The sequence below is a fragment of the Octopus sinensis genome, linkage group LG18 (assembly GCF_006345805.1).
Source record: "Octopus sinensis linkage group LG18, ASM634580v1, whole genome shotgun sequence".
Taxonomy (NCBI): Eukaryota; Metazoa; Mollusca; class Cephalopoda; order Octopoda; family Octopodidae; genus Octopus; species Octopus sinensis.
The window spans coordinates 1,128,945-1,156,444 of record NC_043014.1 but is presented as its reverse complement, the minus strand read 5'-3'; the positions used below and the strand labels follow the sequence as shown (position 1 = coordinate 1,156,444).

At 41.1% G+C, this 27,500-nt stretch overlaps 1 protein-coding gene across 1 annotated transcript in view; it reads right to left on the bottom strand.

Annotated features, from left to right (window-relative positions):
* LOC115221311 (palmitoyltransferase ZDHHC3-like) overlaps nt 1-3,932 on the bottom strand; it is a 67,907-nt gene extending 63,975 nt beyond the window's left edge. The window contains exon 1 of the mRNA XM_036510633.1: nt 3,733-3,932. Within this exon, the coding sequence (XP_036366526.1) occupies nt 3,733-3,851 (119 nt within the window). The 5' untranslated portion in view covers nt 3,852-3,932. The remainder of the gene's footprint in view (nt 1-3,732) is intronic.
* Between the last annotated feature and the right edge of the window lie 23,568 nt (nt 3,933-27,500).

Genomic DNA, 27,500 nt, shown 5'->3' with positions numbered 1-27,500 from the left:
CTTTTCTGTGTCTTTCAATATGTTTTATTGCTAAATCTCTCTTTACCTGTCCTTCAGTAGTAAAATCCCCCCACTCACCCTCTTTCTCTCTCTCTCTCACGGATACACAATGGTCTTGAGAAAAATTAATCTAATCTCAGATAAAACAACACCTGAATAAAAGCCAGGTCAATTACTCTTTAAGCATCTTTAATCGGGGAGGTGGGGTTGGGGACTGCTCGACGCATCTGCCTTAGGGTTAAACAGCAACAACAACAAAAAGAAAGAACACATCAGATATCATCATCATCATCATCATCCTGTCCAATGTCCAATTTTCCATGCTTGGATGGACTGGATGATATTCATTCAGCCAGATTTTCTGTAATCAGATGCCCTTTCTGCCAGCAATCCTCACCTGTTTTGAAACAGGGCAATATTTCCCTATGACCAGACAGGTTTTCACTGAGAATTGGAAATGAAGGACACTGCTTGTATAACGGTGACATTCGTTTACAACTATCACATGAGGTCAAAGAGACAGTAACACATTTATGAACATATATAAACATATATATATGCATATATGAGACAGTGACATGCACAAACACACACATACATAAGTACATACAGGTATATATACACATGTATATGCCCACAGTGGGTTTCTTTTAGGTTCCATTGACCAAATCCACTCCCAAGGCTTTGGTCAGTCCAAGGCTATGATAGAAGACGCTTGCCCTGGACGCTGCACAAAGAGATTGAACCTGAAGCCCCATGGTTCAGAAATGATCTTCTTAACTGCACAGCTCTGCCTGCACCTAGGTAACTGTAACTAATTTAGGAACAGGGCCAGTACTTTTAGGAGGAGGGGGTTCATCATTTAAATCAACCCCAGTACCTGATCAGTACTTTATTTTATCGACCCCAAGAATTGTGAAAGGCAACGTTGACCCTGACCGGATTTGAACTCACAATCTAACCATTCAGATACATTTGGTAATGTGATCCTAAAGACACCATGTTTGATAAAAAGATTGGGATGGTCATGGTTGGAGTGCGAGCTGAGGGAGGAGAAAAACATGTCGATCAAACGTGAATCAATTTAAATGGAAAATGATAAACATTTGTGAGAGGTCATCAACTGCTACAGTTAAACTGTTGTTTTCAGTCAAGGCAGCATTATGGGCCCCGGAGGAAATCAACACGCTGGACCCTATATATTGACAATAAACCACAGAATACAGAGATCGGAATTGGGCCTCTCCACCCGTAAGGGCCCTGGGTAACTGGCCAATGTGTTTATACCTTAAGACAGCCCTGTACACACACACACACAAAGCACAGAGGTGCACTACGCATATGACCTGAGGTCAGGACATCTCTTTCGAAACTGCGCCAAAAAAATACTAACATGAATGTATACAAACGTATACGTACATATACAACCATACACAACATACATGTATGCATTACGTACATATAAACACTACGTGCATCTACACAGTTCATATACACTCCCTACACACTCGTCAAACTACGTTACACACACACACACACGTGCCCAAACGCATACACACTATGGACGTAATCCCATGTACACACACACGAAGAGCATTAAACACACACATTCACTCAGTCACGTACACACCTACCTACGCTGCAAACACAGTCGTTATTGTTGTTCGTGCTGTTACAATTATTGTTTTGTTGCCGCATAAACTCAGATCTATGAGCGAAGCCATTTCAAGCGTGACCACCACTCCGACTCTTATTTCAATTCACAATGCATACAAGACTTCGTGACCCAACGTGCCCCTCCCTTTTTTTAAGACAGCAAGATATAAACTGAAGGAGATTTGGGTGCTATTTCTAGCGAACTGAGGCACCATCTTTAGTTCGATTTTGTGACTCCTGCCTGAACTGTTATTGAGTGCGAATCCCAGGTCAGTTGTCCTTGAGTAAACCTTTGACTTGGGTGATTTCTCTCTGAGTATTACTCAAGTGCAATATGATGCAGCGTTAATGCATATCGAGTGTCACTTGAGATAATTATTTACAACGATTGAAGTGGCGGGTAAAGTTGAGTGAGACCATACATATATATACATATATATATATTAAAAATGGGGAAGGCCGGTTTATGAGATTACCTTAGGGTTCCCGTCCATATAAAATATGTGTGTGTGTTGAACTGGTTTTTTTTTTTCATTTTAATCTTTTTCAATTGTGTTCTCTGTTTTGTCCCGTTTTCTCGCTTGATTTTGTAAAACGGTAAACACTGTGAAGGCAATAAAAAGATTCACCTCTCAGATTCACACACCACGCACATATGTAAACATATTTACACACGAAGATAGGTGACAGGTAGAAAGATAGACAGGACAGGCCGAAAAGAAGCAGGTGAGGACAGGTGTGAACGAGTGTGTATTTATGTATATATATATATATATATATATATAATATATATATATATATATATAATGTAAGACTGTGTGTGGACGAGTGCTGGAGATTCTAGTTACGAGCCCATAGCCATGAAAAGTATTTAGTAAACACCCACACATGATATTTTATATTAGCAACATCGAACATCGTAATAATTGTGTTGAATATGAATGGAATAAATAATACGTATGTAGATATGTGTATGTATATATGTATGTATGACTAATGTGTGTAGATATATACGTGCGTTGAATGTATGTATGTGTATGTAGGTATACAGGTACCAATGGTTAAGTATGTAATTTGTGTTCTGCCAAAGTGTTCGTCGATCGAATGGAAACGAAGGAATTCAGCACTGAGTCATGTTCTCGCCATTTAACAAATATCTAAAAATTCCTCATCCAAGACATTTACTTCTCTGTAATTAAGGGACTCGGAGAGTAAAGCCACACATTTTTATCCTCGTGATTAATAGAGAGGACTTTGCTAATCCGAGCAGACAACAATCTTTAACCAACATACACACATACATATATGTGTATACACAAACATACACACATACATATATGTGTACACACATACATATATGTGTATACACAAACACACACACATACATATGTGTGTATACACAAACACACATACACACAGGACATAGTTTTGTGAAGACGGAATAAACAACAACGTCAATCAAACAGCAACGATTCTAAAATAAAACATAATTATAGCAAAAAAAACATTTCCAATTTAGTTGAAAAGCAAACGACACGACCCCGAGTTCAAATACCAATAATGATTGCCAAAAAATAAGGTACCAGTCATACATTAGGCTGAAGGAACCGACAAGACCCCCGCCCCCTAAATGACTGGCCTTGTGTCTAAACTAGAATTATTATAACTATCATCATTTTAATTATTTACGGACAGAATTAATACAGCGACAGAGTATTATAAATATCTGACAGCGATTTTGTTTAGTAACGATCTTTTAAGTTATGAGTTCAAATCGCGGCCGGGTTGACATTCTCTCTCAACCTTCCGGGTCCGCGAGTACCAGTTACATACTGGGGTGATCACGATTTCTAATTTACCAGTGCCTCATCAAATACACAAGGACGTGGTCCCGTAAGTAAACGAGAATCCATCGTTTATGATCATTATTATTGTGCTGCTGTCCGCCCACACATGTCTCGGAAAGGCTGGGCTGGGTTTGTATGAAAGTCTCTCTCTGTGTCGCCCTTCACGAGTCGGGGTTGGAAAGAAAATGGGCAAACGGGGGGGAAAGAGCAAAAAGAAACTTCTCCTTACGTGTCGGACATCACGGGGATGACCAAGTGTCGGACAACGGCATAATCGGCGTAGAGGAGGGCTCCGTAAGTGATTAGTAAACACACTATGCCGCACGGGTCGGAACGAAACACTGCCATCTTGGCTCCTTCATAATTCTCAGCAGAAACGATCAGCTCGGCGTTGATTGGTCGAAAATGATTTCCTCGATTGACCCACCTCACACCCCAATCAGCTGATATGGCAACTCATAGCCATAACACACACACACAGACACACACACGACCAATACACACGCATGCACAACATAACATACACAAACACACCCATCAAATACGCACATACACACAACACAGATGTACATACACTTACACACAAGACATAAAAACACATACACATACACACAAAAGCTTATACACACACACACACACACACACTCACACTCACGTTCTAATTAATTAAGATTGTAATTAGTTTTGTAAAGGATTTAGTGAGGCTGGGTCAGCTGGTCAACGGTGTCGGATGTCAGACCCGAAAACATCTTTGATGAGGCATTGTTGATACAGTTCCGGTATATTGAGCGAGGGACTGAGTATGTGTGTGTGGCTGTGTGTGTGTGTGTGTGTGTGTGTGTGTGTGTGTGTGTGTACGTTTAAAGATGTGTGTGTATATAAGATTGTATTATGCGTGTGTGTGTGTGTGTGTGTGTGTGTGTGTGTGATATACTGCGGTGCCTCGAAATAAGATTTAGACCCGACCTGTTGCTAAGGGTGTGGCCAACCGTTGCTAGGCAATAAACAAAATCGAACATGAGAGAGAGAGGGAACTGAGGAAGTTCGATCTCGATTCGTTGGCATCTTATAATATGTGGGTGGGGTGTGACCTTTTTTAATTTAATGTTGGCAGCTCAAGTCTTGATATTTTGAAACTGTTTGTGGTTAACACAACAAGCGATTCTCACTGTAACATGTTGATCACACACACACACACACACACACGTGTGTGTGTGTGTGTGTATGCGTGCGTGACGAGTTTCTGCACAGTTTCCATCTCCTAATGACCCGTTAATCAGGTTTGAGAGTATATCTGTGCATATAAGCTCTGCAGATGGCTATAATAGATAATAATAATAATAATAATAATAATAATAAGGGCACATGGAAAGACCTATTAACTAATTATTTAGGAACATCCAGATCAAACAAAATAATACAGAATAAAACAGTACACATCAATGAGTAAGATAATACCATAAGAACAATACATATAAATAAATATAAAATGGATCTTACAGCTGTTTCAGCCATGTAGATAAGAGTATCTCATTATTCTCATATTAGTCAGATGTATTAATGTAATATGTGGTTATAAATGTGTTACTTATATAATATATCCCAAGGCCAAATGTTATCCCATAGTGGGTTACACTCACAACCCCTATCTCACTTTATATATATATATATATATATATATGTATGTATGTATGTATGTATGTATGTATGTATGTATGTATGTATGTATGTATGTATTTATGCATGCATGTATGAATATATGTATGTATGTATGTATGTATGTATGTATGAATGTATGTATGTACGTATGTATGTATGTATACACACACACACACACATATAAATATATATGTAGATTTATGCTGCATCCAAGAAGTAAGGTGGAGAGGAAGTTCTGCTAGGTTCCTCACAGGCAAAGAACATAGGTGTAAAATTTTCTGGGAAGGGAACACTGGTGGGGTCAGGGGCATGGGTATACTTCTTGCGCAGAAATGGGTCGATAAGGTAATCAAGGTAGTCAGGGTTTGTAATAGAATACTTAAGCTTAGATTAGTGCTGCAACATGGATTAGCAACCATTGTCTCTGCTTATGCCCCTCAGCCAGGGCTACCTGATGAACAGAAAGACCGATTTTATGACACCCTCTTGCAGACTACTATTGACGAATGACAGGGACTGTCTCTTTGTGGTTGGCAACTTCAGTGGACATGTTGGACAACATGCAGGGGGCTTCCATGGTGGCTACGGTTTTGGTTCCCGCAATGAGGAGGGAACCAGGCTGTTGGAGTTCTGCGATGCAAATGATCTTATGGTTTGTAATACTAATTTCAGGAAACCTGCCAGTCACCCATTCTCCGACAGTTCTGTTGGACACACTAGTCAGATTGACTACATCCTCTCTAGGAAACGGGAAAGATAGCGACTTATAAATGCCAAAACCTTCCCAGGTGAAGAATGCACCCCACAACATAGATTAGCAGTTAGTGACTTCAGGATCAGGGCTAAATGGGTGCCCAAAAAACGACCAGCATGGAAAAGAAGGGTCTGGAAGCTTAAGAATCCTGTGAATGAACAAATATTGAGAGACGTATCACTTGAAGCTTTTGACGAAATAGAGGAGGATATAGCATCACATAATGTGGAAGACAACTGGAGGTTCCCATGGGAGAACTTGTTGAGGGCTACTGACCAGATCTGTGGATGGTGCCAAGTCCCCTTTTGACCCAAGGTAACGTGGTGGTGGAACAATGTAGTTGACAGGGCCATTAAGGAAATGAAACAGGTGTAGAAGGACTGAAAGAACAGTGGTAGCAGAGAACTGTATCAGATTGCCAGAAGGGGAGCTAGGAGACAGGTTTATTTAGCCAGAGGAGAAGCAGATAAGATAAAATTTGCCAATGTTCTGCATCGTGAGGACCAAAAACTTGAAGTGTTTTGTGTTGCAAGACAGTGTGTGAGAGAGAATCATGATCTCATTAGAGAGAAATGGGTCCACATGGATGATGGTTCACTTGCATTTAGTGATGCTGCGAAGAGAGAGACTTGGAGATGCCACTATGAAAGGTTGCTAAATAAAGAGAATGAATGGGAGAAAGAGAGTCTGCCGAATGTCGACCCAACAGAGGGACCAGCTATCCGAATTGACAGTACCTTCGTAGATAAAGCAATTAAGGGTATGAAGGCAGGAAAGCTCCCGGCCCATCAGGAATCACCGCAGAGATGCTCAAAATATCTGGCAGTGTCGGCTGTAGCCTAGTCACCTGTATAGTCAATCAGGTGATACACAAAGGAGTCATACCCAATGACTGGTGTCAACTGCTACAAAGGTAAAGGTGACACTTTAGATACGAATAATTACAGAGGTATCGAGTTATTGGATCAGGTAATGAAAGTCACAGAAAGGGTCATAGCCCAACTAATTAGGGGGAGAGTCAGCCTAGATGAGATGCAGTTTGGGTTCATGCCAGGAAAAAGCACCATTGATGCTGTATTTCTGGTAAGGCAGCTGCAGGAGAAATACCTTGCCAAAGATAAACCTCTGTACTTGGCTTTCGTTGACATGGAGAAAGCCTTTGACAGGGCCCCCCGATCCCTTATCTAGTGGTCAATGTGGAAACTAGGGATAGATGAGTGGTTAATGAAAGCCATATCGAGGGATGCTATCAATAAGGTGAGGTTTGGCAATGAGTATAGTGAAGAATTCCAGGTAGGAGTAGGGGTCCACTAAAGATCAGTCCTCAGCCCTCTCTTATTCATCACAGTCCTCCAGGCAATAACAGAGGAATTCAAGTTAGTAGCGGGGGTGGATGCTCTGAGAGTGTAGCTGCTTGAATAAGAATAGCCTGGGTAAAGTTCAGAGAGCTCCTACCTCTGTTGGTAATAAAGGGCCTCTCACTCAGAGTGAAAGGTAGACTATATGACTCACATGGGCAAACAGCCATGCTATATGCTATATAGCAGTGAAACATGGGCTGTAACTGCTGAGGACATGCATAAGCTTGCAGGAAATGAAGCTAGTATGTTCCTTTGGAAGTGAAATGTCTGTGTATATATATACAACAGAGTGTAAGTGCCCTGAGAGAAAAGTTGGACATAAGAAGCATCAGATGTGGTGTGCAAAAGAGACAATTGCATTGGTATGGTCATGTGTTGCATATGGATGAGGACAGCTGTGTGAAGAAGTGTCACATCCTAACAGCAGAGGGAACCTGTGGAAGAGGTAGACCCAGGAAGACATAGGATGAGGTGGTGAAGCATGTCTTTTGAATGTTGGGCCTCATGGATGCAATGGCAAGCGACCGAGACCTTTGGAGATATGATGTGCTTGAGAAGATCCGGCAAGTCAAGCAAGACCATAACCGTAGCCCATGCCAGTGTAGCATAACCGGCCCATTTAAGGATACCCTTCAATCATTGGGCAATGAACTGTGCTTGCGAAGACCTATTGAGTCAAGTGAAATCATTGTCATAGCCGATTGCAGTACCTGACTGGCACCTGCGCTGGTGGCACATAAAAAGCACCCACTACACTCTCAGAGTGGTTGGCATTAGGAAGGGCATTCAGCTGTAGAAAACCATACCAGATCAGATTGGAACTTGGTACAGCCTAGAGGTTTGCCAGTCTCCAGTCAAACCGGTCCAACCCATGCCAGCATGGGAAGCAGACGTAAAATGATGATGATGATATATATATATATATACATGTACACACATACATACATATATGAGTCTTGGGCGTGTGTGTGTGTTTAAGAAGTTTGCTTCCCAACTACATGGTTCCAGGTTCAGTCCCACGGTTCAGTACTTTGGTCCTAGGTTGACCAAAAACTTGTGAGTGAATTTAGCAGATGGCGACAGAAAGGAGTCCATTACACACACACACACACACACACACACACACGCACATACACACACGCACACACACACATTATAACATGACTGTGGCAAGGTATCTCTGGTGATTGTTCTGTAGACTAAATATAAACACAATATGGTCGTATATTTTACAGATTGAGTTGAAAAGCAATGAGTGTGTCACAGACTTTAGATGCAATTCGACAAATCGGCAAAGATTCCTTCGTAGCAGAAACAAGGAGCAAAGGAGATAACTGCAATAATATTTTTATTATTTGGACACAAAAGAAAACATTATGTGGGAGTGAACCTGTTCCTTACACACACACAAACACGTGTGTGCGTGCGTGTGTGTGTGTGTGTGTGTGCGTGCGCGTGTGTTTGTGTTTGTGTGTGTGTTTGTATGTGTGTGTGTGTGCATGCATGTGTGCGTGTGTGTGTGTGTGTGTGTGCATGCGTGTGTGTGTGTGTGTGTGTGTCTATTGTCCTCCACCAACTTCCTGTTCCAGTTGTCCTTCCTTAGTTGCTGTTTCTTATCAATGAACAACAGTCTGTCAATTCCAAAGTCATTTCCTGGTCGTAAGTGTCACCAATAAGTCAACTTACAAACGTTTCAACATCCGCCTGTCCCTGCTTGCATAGATCGGATGCTTGAAGCCCTTCCTCTTTCCATCCCTTACATGTTTTCAAGTAAAAATGATATTTGCCCCAAGATAAGACATGTTTTCACAAAAGACAGGAAACAGAGGTTACCTGATGCATGACTGTATCACTCTTTTACTTGTTTCAGTCATCTGACCACGGCCATGCTGGAGCACCGCCTTTTAATCGAGCAACTTGACCCCGGGACTTATTCTTTTGTAAGCCCAGTACTTATTCTGTCGGTCTCTTTTTGCCGAACCGCTAAGTAACTGTTTATAGAATGAGTTTTGCTCTTTCCCATGTGGAGACAGATTCAAACCTTCATTTTGTAGCTGAAAGATAAACAGAGTTAATTCCATTTTCGGTCCACTGATGCCATTGACTACACAAGGAAGCCACCAATTCTGTCCTTGCACTTTCAGAATTAATCCTTTCGATGCCAACCTACCAAATACCAAACTTAGTTTTATGACAAACTTTCTCTTCAAAGTAATCTAAATAAGAGTTTTCATTCAAAATGTCATGATAGTTTATGTTCCAAACACCATTTCAATAATGACAGCTATTTCACGAAATTCTTCATTATTTTTTAAAATCATTCAAGACAGGAAGTGTTTTTCAAAAGAAATTTGATAAAAGAAACATCAATCATCAAATAGCTGAAAAATGCTAAATCAAAGTTGCCAGTTGTTCTCACATGATCTCTCTCTCTCTCTCTCTCTCTCTCTCTCTCTCCTCTCTCTCTCTCTCTTCTCTCTCTCTCTCTCTCTCTCTCTCTCTCTCTCTCTCTCTCTCTCTCTCTCTCTCTCTCTCTCTTCACACTAATTTGGACAGGTAATAACTAATTTAGTCTCTTTTAGATAATTTACAACAGTATTCGTCAGTTTCCAAAATCTGTTCAGAACAGCATCCACAGAACACCTCACAATGGAAGTATCTCAAGAGCAACAAGTTCTTCAATGATGCTAACATTATCATCAATTCCTCAAGTAATTTCATACCATTTCCAAACCTAAAGAGGACTTTCAGCTGTTTAGGAGCCCAAGAGAGTTCTTTGGAGCATTATAACTGTTTTCTTGGACAGAACCATCTTATATAATTTTGGTATTTTGATCACCAAAACATTGTTGCAAATGTTTGGAGATTGGCTCTAATAATTTCTCTTTTATCAGACAAAAGGTTGCAATTTTTGATTAATTCTAATGCTTGTTCCGTTACCAAAACCCATCACAACTTTTCTCAAACAAATATATTCTCTCTCTTCACTTTCATAGTACAAGGAGATGCTGAAAAATTCCTGGTTTTGGGTAAAAGAAAATACAGGAGAATCATTGAATTATGATTTTATTCAACATATTCCCCTCTCAAATTCACACACTTATTGCTGCGGTCCTTCAGTTTTTCTTAGCTCTGTAACAAGAACTCAGAAGGTTGGGTATCCAACCAGGCCTTTCGTGAAACCCTTAAAGCCAGGAACCTTTCAGGACCCCCTTATTTTTCTATAGTTCAGCCCCAAATACCAACTTTAGTCCTGTTTTAGTCTATAAAGATCATGGCTTCTATTTTCACCTGCCAGTGCCATGCTCTCTCTTCAATACACTATTTTCCTAAACCTGACTAATTTCCAGTTTTCCTATTTTCATCTCATGTATTCATTAATATTTATTACGGTCAGGGTTTCTATTTTGCAGAGAAACTATTTTCACAAACAATTCCCACCAGTTTTTCTCAAGGATCCTCAATAGATGAGAGCTTAGTTCACAGAATTTACGTTTTCCATCATTTTCTGATTTTTGTAATTTTCTCTTGTCTTGTGATGAATAAAAGTTAAAAACAAAAGACAAACAAACAAACAAATAAGGTTTAATTTTTCAACAGAATCTAAAACTGCAAATATTCAAAAAGATTAAACAAAGGACGACTTTGTAGGGAAAAAGAACTGTTGGCAGCCATAAACTGACTCGTCTGGAAAACAAAATCTGCACTTGTGTGTGTGGGGTGGGGGGTGAGTATGTATGAGGATGTATATAGACCAGTGCTTTTCAAACTTTTTGCTGGAGTGGAACCCCAAGGAAACATTCCACTGGCTTGAGGAACTCCTGTGCAATAATTTAATAGTCTTATGCACACATATCTGCACAGGAGAATTAAAAATTACTACCGATTTTAGCAGTTTTGTAACTTCTTGCGGAACCCCTGGACTGTACTGGCAGAACCCTAAGGTTCCGCGGAACCCTGGTTGAAAACCACTGATGTAGACAATAACTCTGAGCACCTTTTCAAACTCCACCCGTCTAACACCCATGGACATGTTTACAAAGTCAGAAAGCAGCACAGCTCCTTCCATGACTTTCGGAAACATTTTTTCACGCTAAGAGTTGCTGAAGCATGGAACAAACTGCCGGCATTAGTTGTTAGTTGTCGGAGCACTGCATCCTTCAAAACTTCCATGCTTCCTGAGATTCGCCAACACTACACTTGATTTTCTCCCCTCCATACACACGCAACCATGTATCTGACACATACACTGTTCACTTCCCAGACATTTGTACATTACTGCAGATGCTTTATACACACTTTCTGACAAGTTGTGGTGCACCTGAGCACTGTATACAATAATTTCATTATTATTATTTAGATGTATGTGTGTGCATCATATACTCACACACACATATATACACAGAAACGCACATATACACACTGGACTGGCAGAAATCGACAAGCAGTAAGCCTGGTATTGAATTATTATATAACAGCTTGTGATATTTATAATTACTTCTTAATTTTTAAAGTAACGATCGTGATGGCGATGGTGTGTGTGTGTGTGCGTTAAGTAGGCTTTGTAACATTTCTAACAAAGGCCAGTGAAGTTGCCTTGTTTGGCAAGTTCGACCTAGATTGTTTCTAATGTAAACAAGAAATATTTTCACAGTCAATGGGTCAAGGACATTAGAAAAGGATAAAAAGCAAAGGAACCCCCCCCCCCCCCGACGCCCCCCCCCCCGTAGGTAAGGAAGGGAGATAACTTTTTCTATCAAGTCAAGAAAGTCTTCAGCTGTGTCCAGGCTGTGTCCAAAAAACTGTCTGGACATGTCTTAACTCTTTAGTGTTCAGATTACTCTCTCAAATCTAATGCATATTTCTTCACATTATTTTGAAATAATCCTGTATTATCTCATAGCTTTGAGATTTCAATGATCTGATTATTCATTTTTAGAATGACATTGTCAGGTAGGTGTGAGAGGCTGGATCTGGCCAGCCAGAACATAAAACTGGTAGAATATTTGGACTGGATATTGACCCATATATTGGCCAATTTAAATGCTAAACAGTTGGGCAAAGAGCTTGTGCTAACCACTACAGATGTCTCCAGATGTCCTATCCTAGCATATGTCTGAAGCCAAGTTCATCTGTTTAGCCTCTACCCTTATCGCCAGATCTTTTACACTCCAGATGTAATGTAGCGATCAGGTAAGGCAGTCTTGTCCTGAGCAAGACATTAAACTACATCCAGTGATGAAGCTCCAGCTAGGGCGTTCACAAGTCTTGAAAGGTGTGGAGTTACTCCCTCGATATCACTACTTCCAGGTCTGCTCTGACGTAGGGTCAGGGTATCTGTTAAGGGCCCCTGTTATGGCTCAAATAGCAGGAGATAGTTCTGTTACTCAGGCATACATGACTTGGAGGAGGGGTTAGCCCCCAGAAATGTACCACATACGCCTGCCATTGTGTGGATATGCGAGGGTGTCACGTAAACCAATCCCTCTACTTAAGGGTCAAATAGATTCTGTGCCTCAAGGCAAAAATGAGGAGAACTAGAGACTGGCAGATTCTGATGTCTGACCATCCAAATATCCGATCTCTTTTACATCAAAGAATATAACATCAGAGATGTTTTGGATCGATGAGATTTATGAGTGAAGCTGACAGCAATATTTTCAGGAGATTAAAGCCGGATTAATTGACAATTATCCAGAATGAGGTCAAGTTAAAGTAATTAGTGATGCTAATTATCCTGACAGATTAACCGGTGACTTGGTTGTCCTTAGTGAATTCTATAAATATTTTCTTGGTAACACTTTAGATGAAGCTTTGCAGATTAACATCAAATTAACATTTTCTTTCATTAATCTCTGGTCATGTGACACAAGAATTAGATGGGAATTCTTAGATTTTTATTTGTTTTTCTTTTTAATTTTTCTTTTTAATTTTTCTTTTTCATTAAGATTTAAAACAAAATCTTGTTCTCCTTTGTATGTTTTATATTTTTGTTACACCACTATACATAGGCTTTGAGTGGCTGTGTGGTAAGTAGCTTGTTTACCAACCACATGGTTCTGGGTTCAGTCCCACTGCGTGGCACCTTGGGCAAGTGTCTTCTACTATAGCCTCAGGCCGACCAAAGCCTTGTGAGTGGATTTGGTAGACGGAAACTGAAAGAAGCCCGTCGTATATATGCATATGCATATATATATGTGTGTGTGTATGTTTGTATGTCTGTGTTTGTTCCCCCATCATTGCTTGACAACCGATGCTGGTGTGTTCATGTCCCCGTTACTTAGCAGTTCGGCAAAAGAGACCAATAGAATAAGTACTAGGCTTACAAAAGAATAACTCCCTGGGGGTCGAGTTGCTTGACTAAAGGCAGTGCTCCAGCATGGCCACAGTCAAATGACTGAAACAAGTAAAAGAGTAAAAGAATACACACACACACACACACACACACACATACATACATACATACATACACACACATGCATGTGTACATACATCCATACATGCATGTATGCATGCATATACATATATATATATACACACGTACACACACGTACACGCATTTCCTATGCATAAGGCACTCTTATCCTTTTGTGTCGTAAAAAAAGGGCCCCCAGTCCAGTGATTGAAGCTGAAGCTGAAGGGCTGTGGCCGTTCTTTGATTCTGTGTCGACCTTTCTAGATTCGGTGCCACGAGAAAATGGCATCAAGCAGAATGTATGAAGGGATTGAGAATAGGAAAGACATCCAATCGTGGGAGCCGAACGAAACGACAGGTTGAGGGGCCAGGGTCTGTCAATGAGAATATAATGACTCATCCAACCCATGCCAGCATGGAAAGCAGAAAGGATGCTGCAGCCATTGCTGCTGCTGTTGATGATGATGATGATGATGATGATGATGATGATGATGATGACGACGACGATGACAACGATGATGATGATAATGATGCTGGTGTTGTTGTTGTTGTTGTTGGTGGTGGTGGTGGTGGAAATGATGATCATGAAGATGATGACAGTGGTGGTGGTGGTGATGATGGTGGTAGTGATGATGAAGGTGGTGGCGATTCTCTTCCACAGCTTCCACCCCACATCACTCCCCATCCCCATGTCTACCTCCACCTCTCCCTACACCATTATCCACCATGTCTCCTCATCCTCTATTCCCCATTACCCCACCACTTCCACCATCACCATCAATCCAACACCAGCACTACAACCAACACCATGCTACTAAGACACCATCACAACCACTACTTCAACCCTACTACAACACCACCACCCTACCTACACATCGCTATGTCCATAACCACCACCACCACCACCCTTGCAACATCACCATGACCATCACCATCCACACCGCTACATCTACCACCACAACCATCACTGCTAACACCACTTCCACTACTACAACCACAACTAGCACAAACTTCAACCACCACCACTACCGCCGCCACTGCCACCACAACAACCACCACCACCACCACCACTACTCGCAGCCCTCCCCCCACTCCTTGCCATTACGATCCAGATCTATAATTGTATGTTGCAGAACTTGCAACTGTGATTAATTGCTCGTTAAGAAATAATTGTATGTGTGTGCTCAGCTGAAAGGTCAAAAGAAGGATGTCCCTTGTCATGTACAAAGGTCATACTTAGGTCATGACGTCACAAAGGTCACGTGAAGGTCACATAATTGTAAAGGTCATGTTAGTGTCAAAGGTTATCATAGAGGGAATGAGGGAAACATGTCTAGCATCTCACTCTGATAGAAATAACCGACGTAGTGGTGTTCATGCCGCTCTCTTTGGAGGCAGCCATTTCCAGACCTTATTTGTCCTGCAAGGTACTTGGTGACCCTGTCAGTGCAGGTGCCACTTAAAAAGCACTCAGTCCACACTGTAAAGTGGTTGATGTTAGGAAATGCATCTGGCTGTAAAAATCCTTCCAAAACAGTCGCAGAAATCTGGTGCAGGCTTCAGCCTGGCCGGCACTTGTGAAACCATCTAACCCATGTCAGCATGGAAGGCAGACGTTAAACAAAGATGATGATGATGATGATGATGTATAAGGATATGTGTGTATCATCATTATCGTCATTTAACGTCCACTGTCCATGCTGGCATGGGTTGGACAGTGTGACCAGGGCTGCTAAGCTGAGGGGCTGCACCAGACTCCAGTCTGATTTGCTACAGTTTCTACAGATGCTGCCCTTCCTAATGCCAACCACTTTATAAAATACACTGGGTGCTTTTATGTGGTGCCGCACAGGCTCCTTTACATTTCACCACATGGACGCTTTACACCACCAGAAGGATTGGTCCTAGTACTTCTGCTGCAGGGTCTTCTGGAATAGGGCCAGGCACCAGTATATAATTATATATGTGTATGTGTGTATTCTAGTGTAGATATCAATTGGTGGTTGCAAATGAGCATACCAGTCATACACGTGAGGTTATACTCTTCTAATCACCTGCAAAACCCGTGTCTGGCCATCAAGAAATAGAATCTTGCTTAGAAAGAGGTGAGTGTTGGTGGGAAGGTGTGTGACCCTGAGATACCGAAGAGCCGTGGACAAGGGAGACAACTGTTCTGGTCCTGTTCTCTATGGCGGCTTCGTTTTGTCAAACCCTGACTGTAACCTCTGACCTTTGTTCACACTAAAACTGTGTGAAAGGCGAAGGTCACACTTCAAGGATCAAATCCAGCAGTCAGATATTCCTCATTGATTTTTGATGTTCCACCGAAATCAGGTTCAATTCCTGCCTGAACATTTTTTTCATTTCTCTCTTCTGGAATGTCTGTCAAATATCTAAAAAAAAAGTGGCTCTACCCACCCACCCCCACTGTCACCACCATCAGCATCACCACCACCTCCACTCCATCCTAAACATGGAATCGATGTCTTCTTAAGCAAGTTCTTTGATAGCAAAACATTAGTAAAGTCTGATAGGCAATAACAGAACAATGGTGCAGGGTGGGGTGGGGGTTTGTGGGAGGATTCATTTAAATAAAAGGGGTTATTATTAGGGAACAGGTTAGGTAGATGGAAGGGGTCAACTATACCTGTGGCTTTGTGGTCAGGGTGTTGCACTCACAATTATAGAATTGTGGTTTCAATTCTTGGAACAAGTGATGCATTGTTTTGTTGAGCAAAACACTTCATTTCACGTTTATCCCAATCTGCTCAGCTGGCAAAAGTGAGCTATCGTATGATGGGCTGGCGTCCTATCCAGGGGAAGAGGGAATAACTATGCTGTAGGGCCTAGGAAAAAGGCCTTAACCTTTGATGTATTGCCTTAAGAAAACTGGTGTTGGCTATGGTGGTTAAATGTTTTAATATAGACAGGTACAGAGGGAGGAAGGGAGATGGGTGGGAAGGCAGGTAGGGGATAGGTAGGGAGAAAGAGAGAGAGAGAGAGAGAGGTAGTTAGGTAAGTGAGATTTTTTGGTAGGTAGGTAATTAGGTAAGATCAGTAACACAACTGATGGTGTCATCACAGACTTTGTGAAGGTCCCAGGATGCAATGGACCGTGTAAAACATGGTTTACCATTTTCCATCCATTCCACAGAATCTGTTTGGAAGTTCAGTCTTATCACCAGAGTCCAGTCATTCTTTCCTTTCTCCAAAACAAAATAAAAAATATTTGTTTCTTTCTGACAGAATTGTTTTTAGTCAGTTGGCTGTTTGACATCAATGATGCCAGCAGAATTCCTATCAAATGGAAATTGGCATATGGTAAGTTGAAGAAATTGTAGAAGCACTTTTGTAGATTAAAACAGCTGATTCTAGAGATGCCACACATAGAACTGGTTAATCTAACAAGACATTGACTCTTAATAAGTGTTTGATTAAAATATTTCTTTTCTGGAGTCCCCAAGACTATCAACAGAGGAATTATCTGAACAAGAATTGTCCCTTTCTAAGGTGTTCATTAATGCATCAAAGTAATGACTTTTGATTCACTGTCTAATTTTAACAATTTGTTTCCATCTTCTATAGTTTGTAGCCAGCAATTTCAGGAAATGACTTAAAATATTTCTCATCTGTTTTGGTGCAAACCTGTTTCAATGTCAGAAAGTTTACAAATCAGTGATTCTAGGCTTCAATGAACATTTATTATCACCATGGCTGGGATGCCACAGACAATAATCTTCTGCTGCAGACAGTTTATGGTTCTGAGACAATACCAGTTTATTACGATACTCTATGGTTCTTCTGAATAGCATCAGAGATTCCACCAAACAACAATAGCATTAAAATAGACCAGGCATTGAATTTAAAATAAAGAACAGGTTCCAAAGTCATAGACACGTCTCTACCAAATTCATCATTAAACTCTTTAAGGCTCATTTTTAAAGCCACTTAATACCTTGTATTGCTCACACCAAACAGATTTCTGCTCCCGAAATGAGTATCTCCAATTTTTGTATTAGAATATCAAACACAGAAGAGAGCTTTCACAATTTTTTATTGTTTAAAAAGTACATTTTTTCTCTGATTGACCACCTACATTGTACTTTTGTGAATTTTGTTAATTCATTCCAAACATGATGTTCTGTGAAACTGGATCACAATACATTTCTGACTCACTTTATCGATGGGATTTGTGGTAATGTGGTGAGAATAGTCTTGTGAAATCTTCTCAGTAAACACTGTTGACCATTTTTACTGCTCTCAAAGAATATCAGTCATTCCTTTTCATAAGAAACAGCAAATTTCAAAAGTTACGATGCTAATTTGTCTTCATCAACACTAATTACCATATCCAGGCATTGTTTTCTCTTTGAGTATTCCATCCAGGAATATCTTTGTTAGGACATCGCTATAGTCACTGGAATTGGTAGGTGAGGACTTCGACTGAGTATGGCTCCCACGTCTAGAACTATGCTTCAGCTCTACACACACACACATCTCAGACATCACCCAAACAAAGATCAGCCAATTCCTTAGCAGAAACTCAGAGACCCCCCTCCCCAGCTGTGTCTTCTCTCAATCTTTCCTCCAGCAACTATAATGGCCTCTGCTCCATGGAACTGACTGACCTCTTGCATCCTTCACTCGGGCAGTCCCAACCCATCGTCTCTCACCTCTAAACCATTCTTCGTTGGGTTTCCTACCCAACCAGCCTCACACTCATCCAATTACTTCCTCCATAGAATATTAACCCCCTGGAACTCCTTTTCCCGTTCATGTCTTTCTTGCAGGTATTCACCCAAAAAGTTTCAAGACGAACTTTACCAGCATCAGTCTCATCAGTTTAGGATGACGTGCAAAGGTCATATGCCCTGCTTCTTCCTCCAGGTCAAACGAGTGAAACAAAACCCCTTAAAACGGTTTGGGACTGTGACTGGAAGCATCGCCAATGGAATTGGTCGGAGATAGTCTGTGAGGATAGACATTCGTATTGCTTGATTAATGATGGTGCTTAAGGATAATCGCTAGAATTGGTATTTTATTAATGACACAGTCTCAGCCTTCATGAGATCATTGACAAAACCGGTTTTAATGGAATTCGAAGAGACTGAAGCTTTGGGTTGTAACAGTAATTGCATCTGGCATTGATTAGCTCCAGGTCGGTGATTATTGAACAGACCTACAATGAAAACCATTCCAACCGTGACCACATCGTCTTTTGTCCGGATATCGTACGTCTACCTTCGATTTCATTGCTTTGGTGGTGGAGGTCATTCACTCAATTCGTTTTACTGACCTCGAGACAAAGTTACCTCCCTTGAACGACGGTTTTTCACCTCGGGGAAAAGTTGTTCCCCTTGAATTTCCATCCCTTCCAGCTGACTGCTGTCACAGCTCGGGGAATTACCGTAAATCTTCGAGTATAATCCGCATTTTTTCCCAAAATTTAATGGTCAAAATCCCCAGTGCGTATTATATACGAGGTTAAAAATGAAAAATATTTTCTAAGCAATGTCCAAGTCCCTATTTGCTGTCAGGCAATGTTTATTCAGACGCATTTTCTGATGTCGGGTGTGAAAATCCCTTAAGCTAAGCCTGAAAGCAATGAAGTCATAAAAGAATCATCCATAACTTGCAATACGCAACATTTATTAAACGTTATTACTGTTATTTCTTTATTTTCTGCAAAAAAAATGCTCAAAAAAGCTACACGTTTGCATTATGTTATATATACCAAAATAATAAAGGACGTTACCGTATACAGTTTTACAAACCAAGGATGTTATATAGACCTCCTTGACTCGGGTTGGAGAAGGGGTGCGTATTATACGCAAGGTTTAGGTTTTTCAGAGGTACAGCCCCCCTAAAAATCTCCTGCGTATTATACTCAAGGGCGGACTATACTCGAGGATTTACAGTACTTGAAATGACGAAGGGGATGGTAGGGGTGGATCTATGCAGTCGCCTAGCATGCTAGAAAGAGTAGTTAGATCCTTCTCAATTGAAACCCTACATCATTTCAAATAGATCGACACATAAGATAATGCAGTTCTACGTACACAAGATCCGAGAAAAAGATGAGATGGATAGAGTTGGACGACCTTTGACGGGGACTGTTCAGCTGTGAGTAAAACAGTTGTTTGGTTTGTTTGTACATTTGCATAAGAGGACAGGCTCGGAAATATGGGTGCTGGGAGTGCAACCAAACCCCTAAGATTTCAGGGGAAACGATAAAGCTTTGAGTATTCTCCTGAAATACTTCTTCACTAAAACGAACGAACGTAGAAACATTTTTGGACTGATTTGAAACTTTGGTTTTCCATAATTGGATTGATTTCATTTGATTGATGCACAAATATAATTATAATTATTTTGGTTATATCTCTTTTACTCTTTTACTCTTTTACTTGTTTCAATCATTTGACTGTGGCCATGCTGGAGCACCGCCTTTAATCAAGCAACTCAACCCCGGGACTTATTCTTTTATAAGCTCAGTACTTATTCTATCGGTCTCTTTTTGCCGAACCGCTAAGAAACGGGGACATAAACACACCAGCATCGGTTGTCAAGCGATGGTGGGGGGACAAACACAGACACACAAACACACACACAAACATATATATATATACATATATACGACAGGCTTCTTTCTGTTTCCGTCTACCAAATCCACTCACAAGGCTTTGGTCAGTCCAAGGCTATAGTAGAAGACACTTGCCCAAGGTGCCACACAGTGGGACTGAACCCGGAACCATGTGGTTGATAAACAAGCTACTTACCACACAGCCACTCCTGCACCTATATCTGTGAATGTTTTGATATGAAGACTGAAAAAAAGTCGACCTTGATCATAAAAAAATTTTATCCTGCGTTTGTACCTGTTAAGCAAATTTCATTCTCGCTCAAATGGACAAGCTAATGTTATATAATCGTGGTTTTAATGTAGCTGATATTGGCTTGTTAGAACACACTGACTTTCATCTGATCCATCACGGGATGCAACTGATTTTCCTCAGATATTTCTGGTGCCATATTCTATAAATGGTAAACGTTACCTATTTCGCAGCTGCACGAGTGAGTGGCTGCAATAACTGCATCAAATACCACGAATTTAGATGTTTATCTCAGACAATAATCATTTACTCATCTTCTCAATATAACATAATCTACTGTAGACACCTGATGGATCTCCGTCGGTGTTCGACGATGAGTATTCACGTGTTCAATCAGCAGAATTACCTGTCCCTGAATAAATGTTTAAATGACTGAGTATTCCACAGGCCTGTGCACCTTTGATGTAATTCTTAAGAAGAACTAGTGTGACACATCAGGACAAGTCTGAATCCTTAAACCACAAATACTACCCCACCCCCGAAAAGGGCTTTGATGCAGTTTCCATGTACCCAATATCACTCACAAGGTTTGGGACCACCTAAGATTACTTTTGGTTTAATAGTATCTTCCAACAAGGTGTAAACGTCCAGTCTACCAATATCTGAGATGCAATTGGAGTAAAACCCACCATGTACCAGTAATTCACCCGGGTCCATCAACTCTTCCATTGTCCTCTCAGTCGCATTATTTTAATGGTTTTGTATACCCAACCCGAATTACCAATTCCTTTAATGGGCGACTTATTTAGCTGTTTGATGGCCATATAACTGCAGATGACAGCTCATTGCCACCCCAAGGACAATCCTACCATGACTGCCAACACTGATATCATCACAAACATCACTATCCCTCACATGGAAGCATACATGCATATATACATACGCACATATGTATGTATGCGTGTATGTATGTATGGCTGTATGTATGTATGCGTGTATGTATGTATGTATGTATGTATGGCTGTATGGCTGTATGTATGTGTGTATGCATGTATGTATGTATGTGTGTGTATGTATGTATGTGTGTATGTATGTATATGTTTGTGTGTGTGTGTATGTAGGTAAATATATATACATGTATGCTTGTGTATATACACATACATATATACATATAAATGTATATATTTCTTTACTACCCACAATGGGCTAAACACAGAGGAGACAAACAAGGACACACAAACGGATTAAGTCGATTACATCGACCCCAGTGCGTAACTGGTACTTAATTTATCGACCCTGGAAGGATGAAAGGCAAAGTCGACCTCGGCGGAATTTGAACTCGGAACATAATGGCAGACAAAATACAGCAACGCATTTCGCCCGGCGTGCTAACATTTCTGCCAGCTCGCCGCCTTTATATAAATGTATATAAATGTATATGCATGTACATATACATTTATATACCACCACCACCACCACCACCATCACCACCACCACCACCGCCACCACCATCACCACCACCACCACCACTGTTAGAGATAACTAAATGTCAGGCTACTGTTTTGTGGATGCATAAAGTTAGGAGAGACTTTCAAGATGTGCAAACAACATTGATATTTGGAGAGGGAAGGTGGGAGTAGGAATTGTATGCACACACACACACACACACACACACACACATACAGAGAGTGAGAGAGAGGGAGGGAGAGAGAGAGAGAATTGCAGTGATAGAAGACGTGTAAAAAATATAAAGGGAGTGTGTAGAAGTGAGAGAGGGGAAAAAAGAGAGAAAGGAGGAGGGAAACTCTAAAAATGTTATGAAAATGCAGAAACCGTGTGAGAGAAAATGTCTAAAACTGTTTAAAAGTCAAAAAGTTGGTATCCCATGCATTATATAGACATATACACTAATACCCACACACACACACGCCTATATGTGTGTGGAAGTGCAATGGCCCAGTGGTTAGGATATCAGACTCGTGGTCGTAGGATCACGGTTTCAATTCCCAGACCGGGCGTTGTGAGTGTTTATTGAGCAAAAACACCTAAAGCTCCACTAGGCTCCAGCAGGGGCTGGTGGCGAACCCTGCTGTACTCTTTCACCACAACTTTCTCTCACTCTTTCTTCTTGTTTCTGTTTTACCTGTATTTCAAAGGGGCCGGCCTTGTCGCTCTCTGTGTCACGCTGAATCTCCCTCGAGAACTACATTAAGGGTACACGTGTCTGTGGAGTGCTCAGCCACTTGCACGTTAACTTCACAAGCGTGGCATATCAGCCAACGATTGAAGGGTGCTTTTAAAGGGGCCAAATATGAGATACTCTCATTGGCCATGACTGCAATCTCACTTGGCTTGCCAAGTCTTCTCAATCACAGCATATCTCCAAAGGTCAAAGTCACTCATCATTGCCACTATGAGGCCCAATGTTCAAAGATCATGCTTCATCACCTCATCCCATGTCTTCCTGGGTCTACCTCTTCCACAGGTTCCCTCCACTGCTAGGGTGTGACATTTCTTCAAATAGCTGTCCTCATCCATACGCAACACATGACCATACCAGCACAGTCGTCTTTCTTGCACACCACATTTGATGCTTCCTTTGTCTAACTTTTCTCTTGGGGCGCTTACACTCTGTCATGTATGCACACAGACATTACACATCCAACGTACATGATGATGATGATGAAGATGGTAATTAAAAAAAAACATGCAAAGCTCAGTACATCTCAAGGCCACACATATACATCTGGATATTTACAGAGATGAGTATTATGTTTCCAATATGAGTTATATTTATAATGTAAAATGTTCTGTCTCAGCTTTTCTTTCAATCATTCAATTTTGGAGGGAATTTTTTGATGAAATGAAGTTCCATTGCTTTTTGGTATTGTGGATCATCCTGTGCACATTTGTAAAAGGGAAAAATTTTGAATTTTCCGTTGCCGCATATTTCCAGATGCTTACTCAATGGAATCTTGCATAATTCTTCTTGTCAGATATGTTGCCTGTGGATTCTTGCACGTTGGCAGAGGAAATTATTTGTTTTGCCAATGTAATTTTCTTTGCAGTTTGGGCAGGTTATGCAGTATATGAAGTTTTGTGCTTTCCAGTTCATATCTGCATTTATTTTGAAAAGAGATCTGCTCTCAAATTTTATGTGGGAACCACTTTCCAAGTATTTGAAGTTGTTGATGTTGTTGCATGTTCCACATCTCCTATCTCCACATTATTTTATTAAGAATTCTGATTCATTCTCTAATTTGAATTCTGCCCTTGTAAGGTGTCTTTTAAGATTTTTTGGTTGACATCTGCTATTCCGTAAGGTGTTTTTCTCAATTAGATTTTTCATTTTGGGGTTTAAGCTCTCTGATGAAGCTTTGGGGTTCAGTTTTTGCATAATTTTTGTGTCAACTTTGGCATGCTGGACCCCTAAAGCAGAAACAGCTGTAAGAGTAGGGTTGCATTTATTTATTTATTTATTCCTATGATTGTAATTAATATATAGATCTTGGTGATGTTTGTCAGTTGAATATCTTCTCCTTTTTCTGCCTTGCCTTAGCTATATATATATATATATCTGTGAATGTAGTATGTGAAAATTATTCGGTAGCCAAGATAAAACTCAGAGTTTTATATATATATATATATATATTATATATATATATATATATATATATACATATGTAAATATATATATATTACATTTACAGATAAATTCCTCTATTTACATAATATCGAGGTCTCTTTCTTTCTTTTGTTATCATATCGTATTTATCAATATATATATATATATACAATAGTTTTATACTGTCAATTTAACGTGACAGTAGGGGATTACACCACTGCTGTTTAGCCCTAGGAAGCATCGACGCCTCAATCCCCTACTGTCACGTTAAATTGACAGTATACAACCATTCTATCGCCCTACCATCGTACATATCTCTACGAGATATTTAGAAATTCAATATTTCTGATATATATACATGTTATAAGGGATTTCTCCAAATGTTCACTGTATTTAACATTTAACATTTAAGCTGTATTTAAATCGAAATCTAAATTAAAATTCATGAAATGCTACTTCATCATACTCATTATTATTATTATTATTTATATATTCATACATACACACACACATATATATACATATGTATGTGTATTCATATGAATATATATATAATTGTATATATATATATATATTATATATGTGTATGTCTTTATACATGTATATGTGTGTATATAATATAATATATATATATATATATATATATATATATCTATTTATTTATATCTCTCTCTCTATATATATATATATATATCATCATCATCATCATCATCGTCGTTTAACGTCCGTTCTCCATGCTAGCATGGGTTGGACGGTTCGACCGGGGTTCTGGGAAGCCAGAAGGCTGCACCAGGCCCAGTCTAATCTGGCAATGTTTCTACAGCTGGATGCCCTTCCTAACGCCAACCACTCCGTGAGTGTAGTGGGTGCTTTTTACGTGCCACCTGCACAGGTGCCAGGCGGGGCTGGCAACGGCCACGGTCAGATTGGTGTATTTTATGTGCCACCGGCACGGAAGCCAGTCGAGGCGGTGCTGGCATCGGCCACGAGTCGGATAGTGCTTTTTACGTACCACCAGACCAGGGATCCTGGCTGGTTCAATTCGATTTCGATTTCGCTTGCCCCACATGTCTCTCAAGCAAAGGGGGTTGGCATGGGTGCCTGTCGTACGGTCGCATTGGAGTATTTTACGTGCCACGGCCACGAGTCGGATAGTGCTTTTTACGTACCACCAGGCCAGGGATCCTGGCTGGTTCAATTCGGTTTCGATTTCGATTTCGCTTGCCCCAACATGTCTTCGCAAGCATGGGGGGTTGGCATGGGTGTCTGTCGTCGGATGAGGTTCTATATCGACTTCGCTTGCCTCAACCGGTCTTTGTGTCCAAGGGAGGAAAGGCATTCATAAGTGGGCTGGGCTCACTTGTCCTGCCTGGTCTTCTCACGTACAGAATATTTCCAAAGGTCTCGGTCTCTTGTCATTTCCTCAGTGAGGCCTAAAGTTCGAAGGTCGTGCTTCACCACCTCGTCCCAGGTTTTCCTGGGTCTACCTTTTCCACGGGTTCCCTCAACTGCCAGGGATTGGCACTTTCTCACACACCTATCTTCATCCATTCTCGCCACATGACCATACCAGCGCAATCGTCTCTCTTGCACACCACAACTGATGCTTCTTAGGTACAACATTTCTCTCAAGGTGCTAACGCTCTGTCGAGTATGTACACTGACATTACACATCCATCGGAGCATACTGGCTTCATTCCTCACGAGCTTACGCATGTCCTCAGCAGTCACGGCCCATGTTTCGCTGCCATGTAGCATGGCTGTTCGTACACACGCATCATACAGTCTGCCTTTTACTCTGAGCGAGAGGCCTTTAGTCACCAGCAGAGGTAAGAGCTCCCTAAACTTTGCCCAGGCTATTCTTATTCTAGCAGTTACACTTTCAGCGCACCCACCCCCACTACTGACTTGGTCACCTAGATAACGGAAGCTATCAACTACTTCTAGTTTTTCCCCCTGGAAAGTGACGGAAGTTGTTTTCTGCAGATTTTCGGAGGTTAATGCTCCTGAGCATCTGCCACATACAAAAACTATCTTCCCAGTTAGCCTACCTTTGACATTGCTGCACCTCTTATGTGTCCATAGCTTACACTGGGTACATCTTATAGAGTTTCTACCTACACCTTTTCTACAGATCGAGCAGGGCCATCTTCCTGAAGATATTTGTGGATTGTCTACCTTTCTACTTATTAGTACTTTGGTTTTAGCTAGGTTGACTCTAAGGCCCCTTGATTCTAAACCCTCCTTCCACACCTGGAACTTCTCCTCCAGTTCTGATAGTGACTCAGCAATAAGAGCAAGGTCGTCAGCGTAGAGGAGCTCCCAGGGACAGCCTGTCTTGAATTCCTCCGTAATTGCCTGGAGTACTATGATAAATAGGAGGGGGCTGAGTACTGAACCCTGGTGGACCCCAACCTCTACTTTGAATTCTTCTGTGTACATGTTGCCAACCCTAACCTTACTTACGGCATCTCTGTACATGGCTTGCACAGTCCTCACCAGCCATTCATCTATCCCTAGTTTCCTCATTGACCACCAGATAAGGGATCGGGACCCTATCAAAAGCTTTCTCATGTCAACGAAAGCCAGGTACAGGGGCTTATCTTTGGCTAGGTATTTCTCCTGCAGCTGCCTTACCAGGAATATAGCATCAGTGGTACTTTTCCCTGGCACAAACCCAAACTGCATCTCATCTAAACTAACTCTCTCTCTAATTAGTTGGGCTATGACCCTCTCCGTAACCTTCATTACTTGATCCAACAGCTTGATACCTCTGTAATTATTTGTATCTAGGGCATCACCTTTACCTTTGTAGCAGTTGACTAGTATGCTGCTGCACCAGTCATTGGGTATGACTCCTTTGTGTATCACCTGGTTGACTATACGGGTGACTAGGTTATAGCCGACACTGCCAGATATTTTGAGCATCTCTGCAGTAATTCCTGATGGGCCTGGGGCTTTCCCTGTCTTCATGCTTCTAATTGCCTTAGCTACCACGGAACTATCAACTCGGATAGCTGGTCCCTCTGTAGGGTCAACATTCGGCAGACTCTCTTTATCCCATTCATTTTCCTCATTCAGTAACCTTTCATAGTGGCGTCTCCAAGCTTCTCTCTTTGCATCCTCATTTAGCGCAAGTGAACCATCCTCCATGCGAACACATTTCTCTCCTACCACATCATGATTCTCTCTCACACACTGTCTTGCAACACGAAATACCTCAAGTCTTTCATCCTCACGGCGCAGGACATTGGCAAATTTTCTCTTATCTGCTTCCCCTCTGGCTAGATAGACCTGTCTCCTAGCTTCCCTTCTGGCAGTCTGATACCCTTCCCTGCTACCACCGTTCT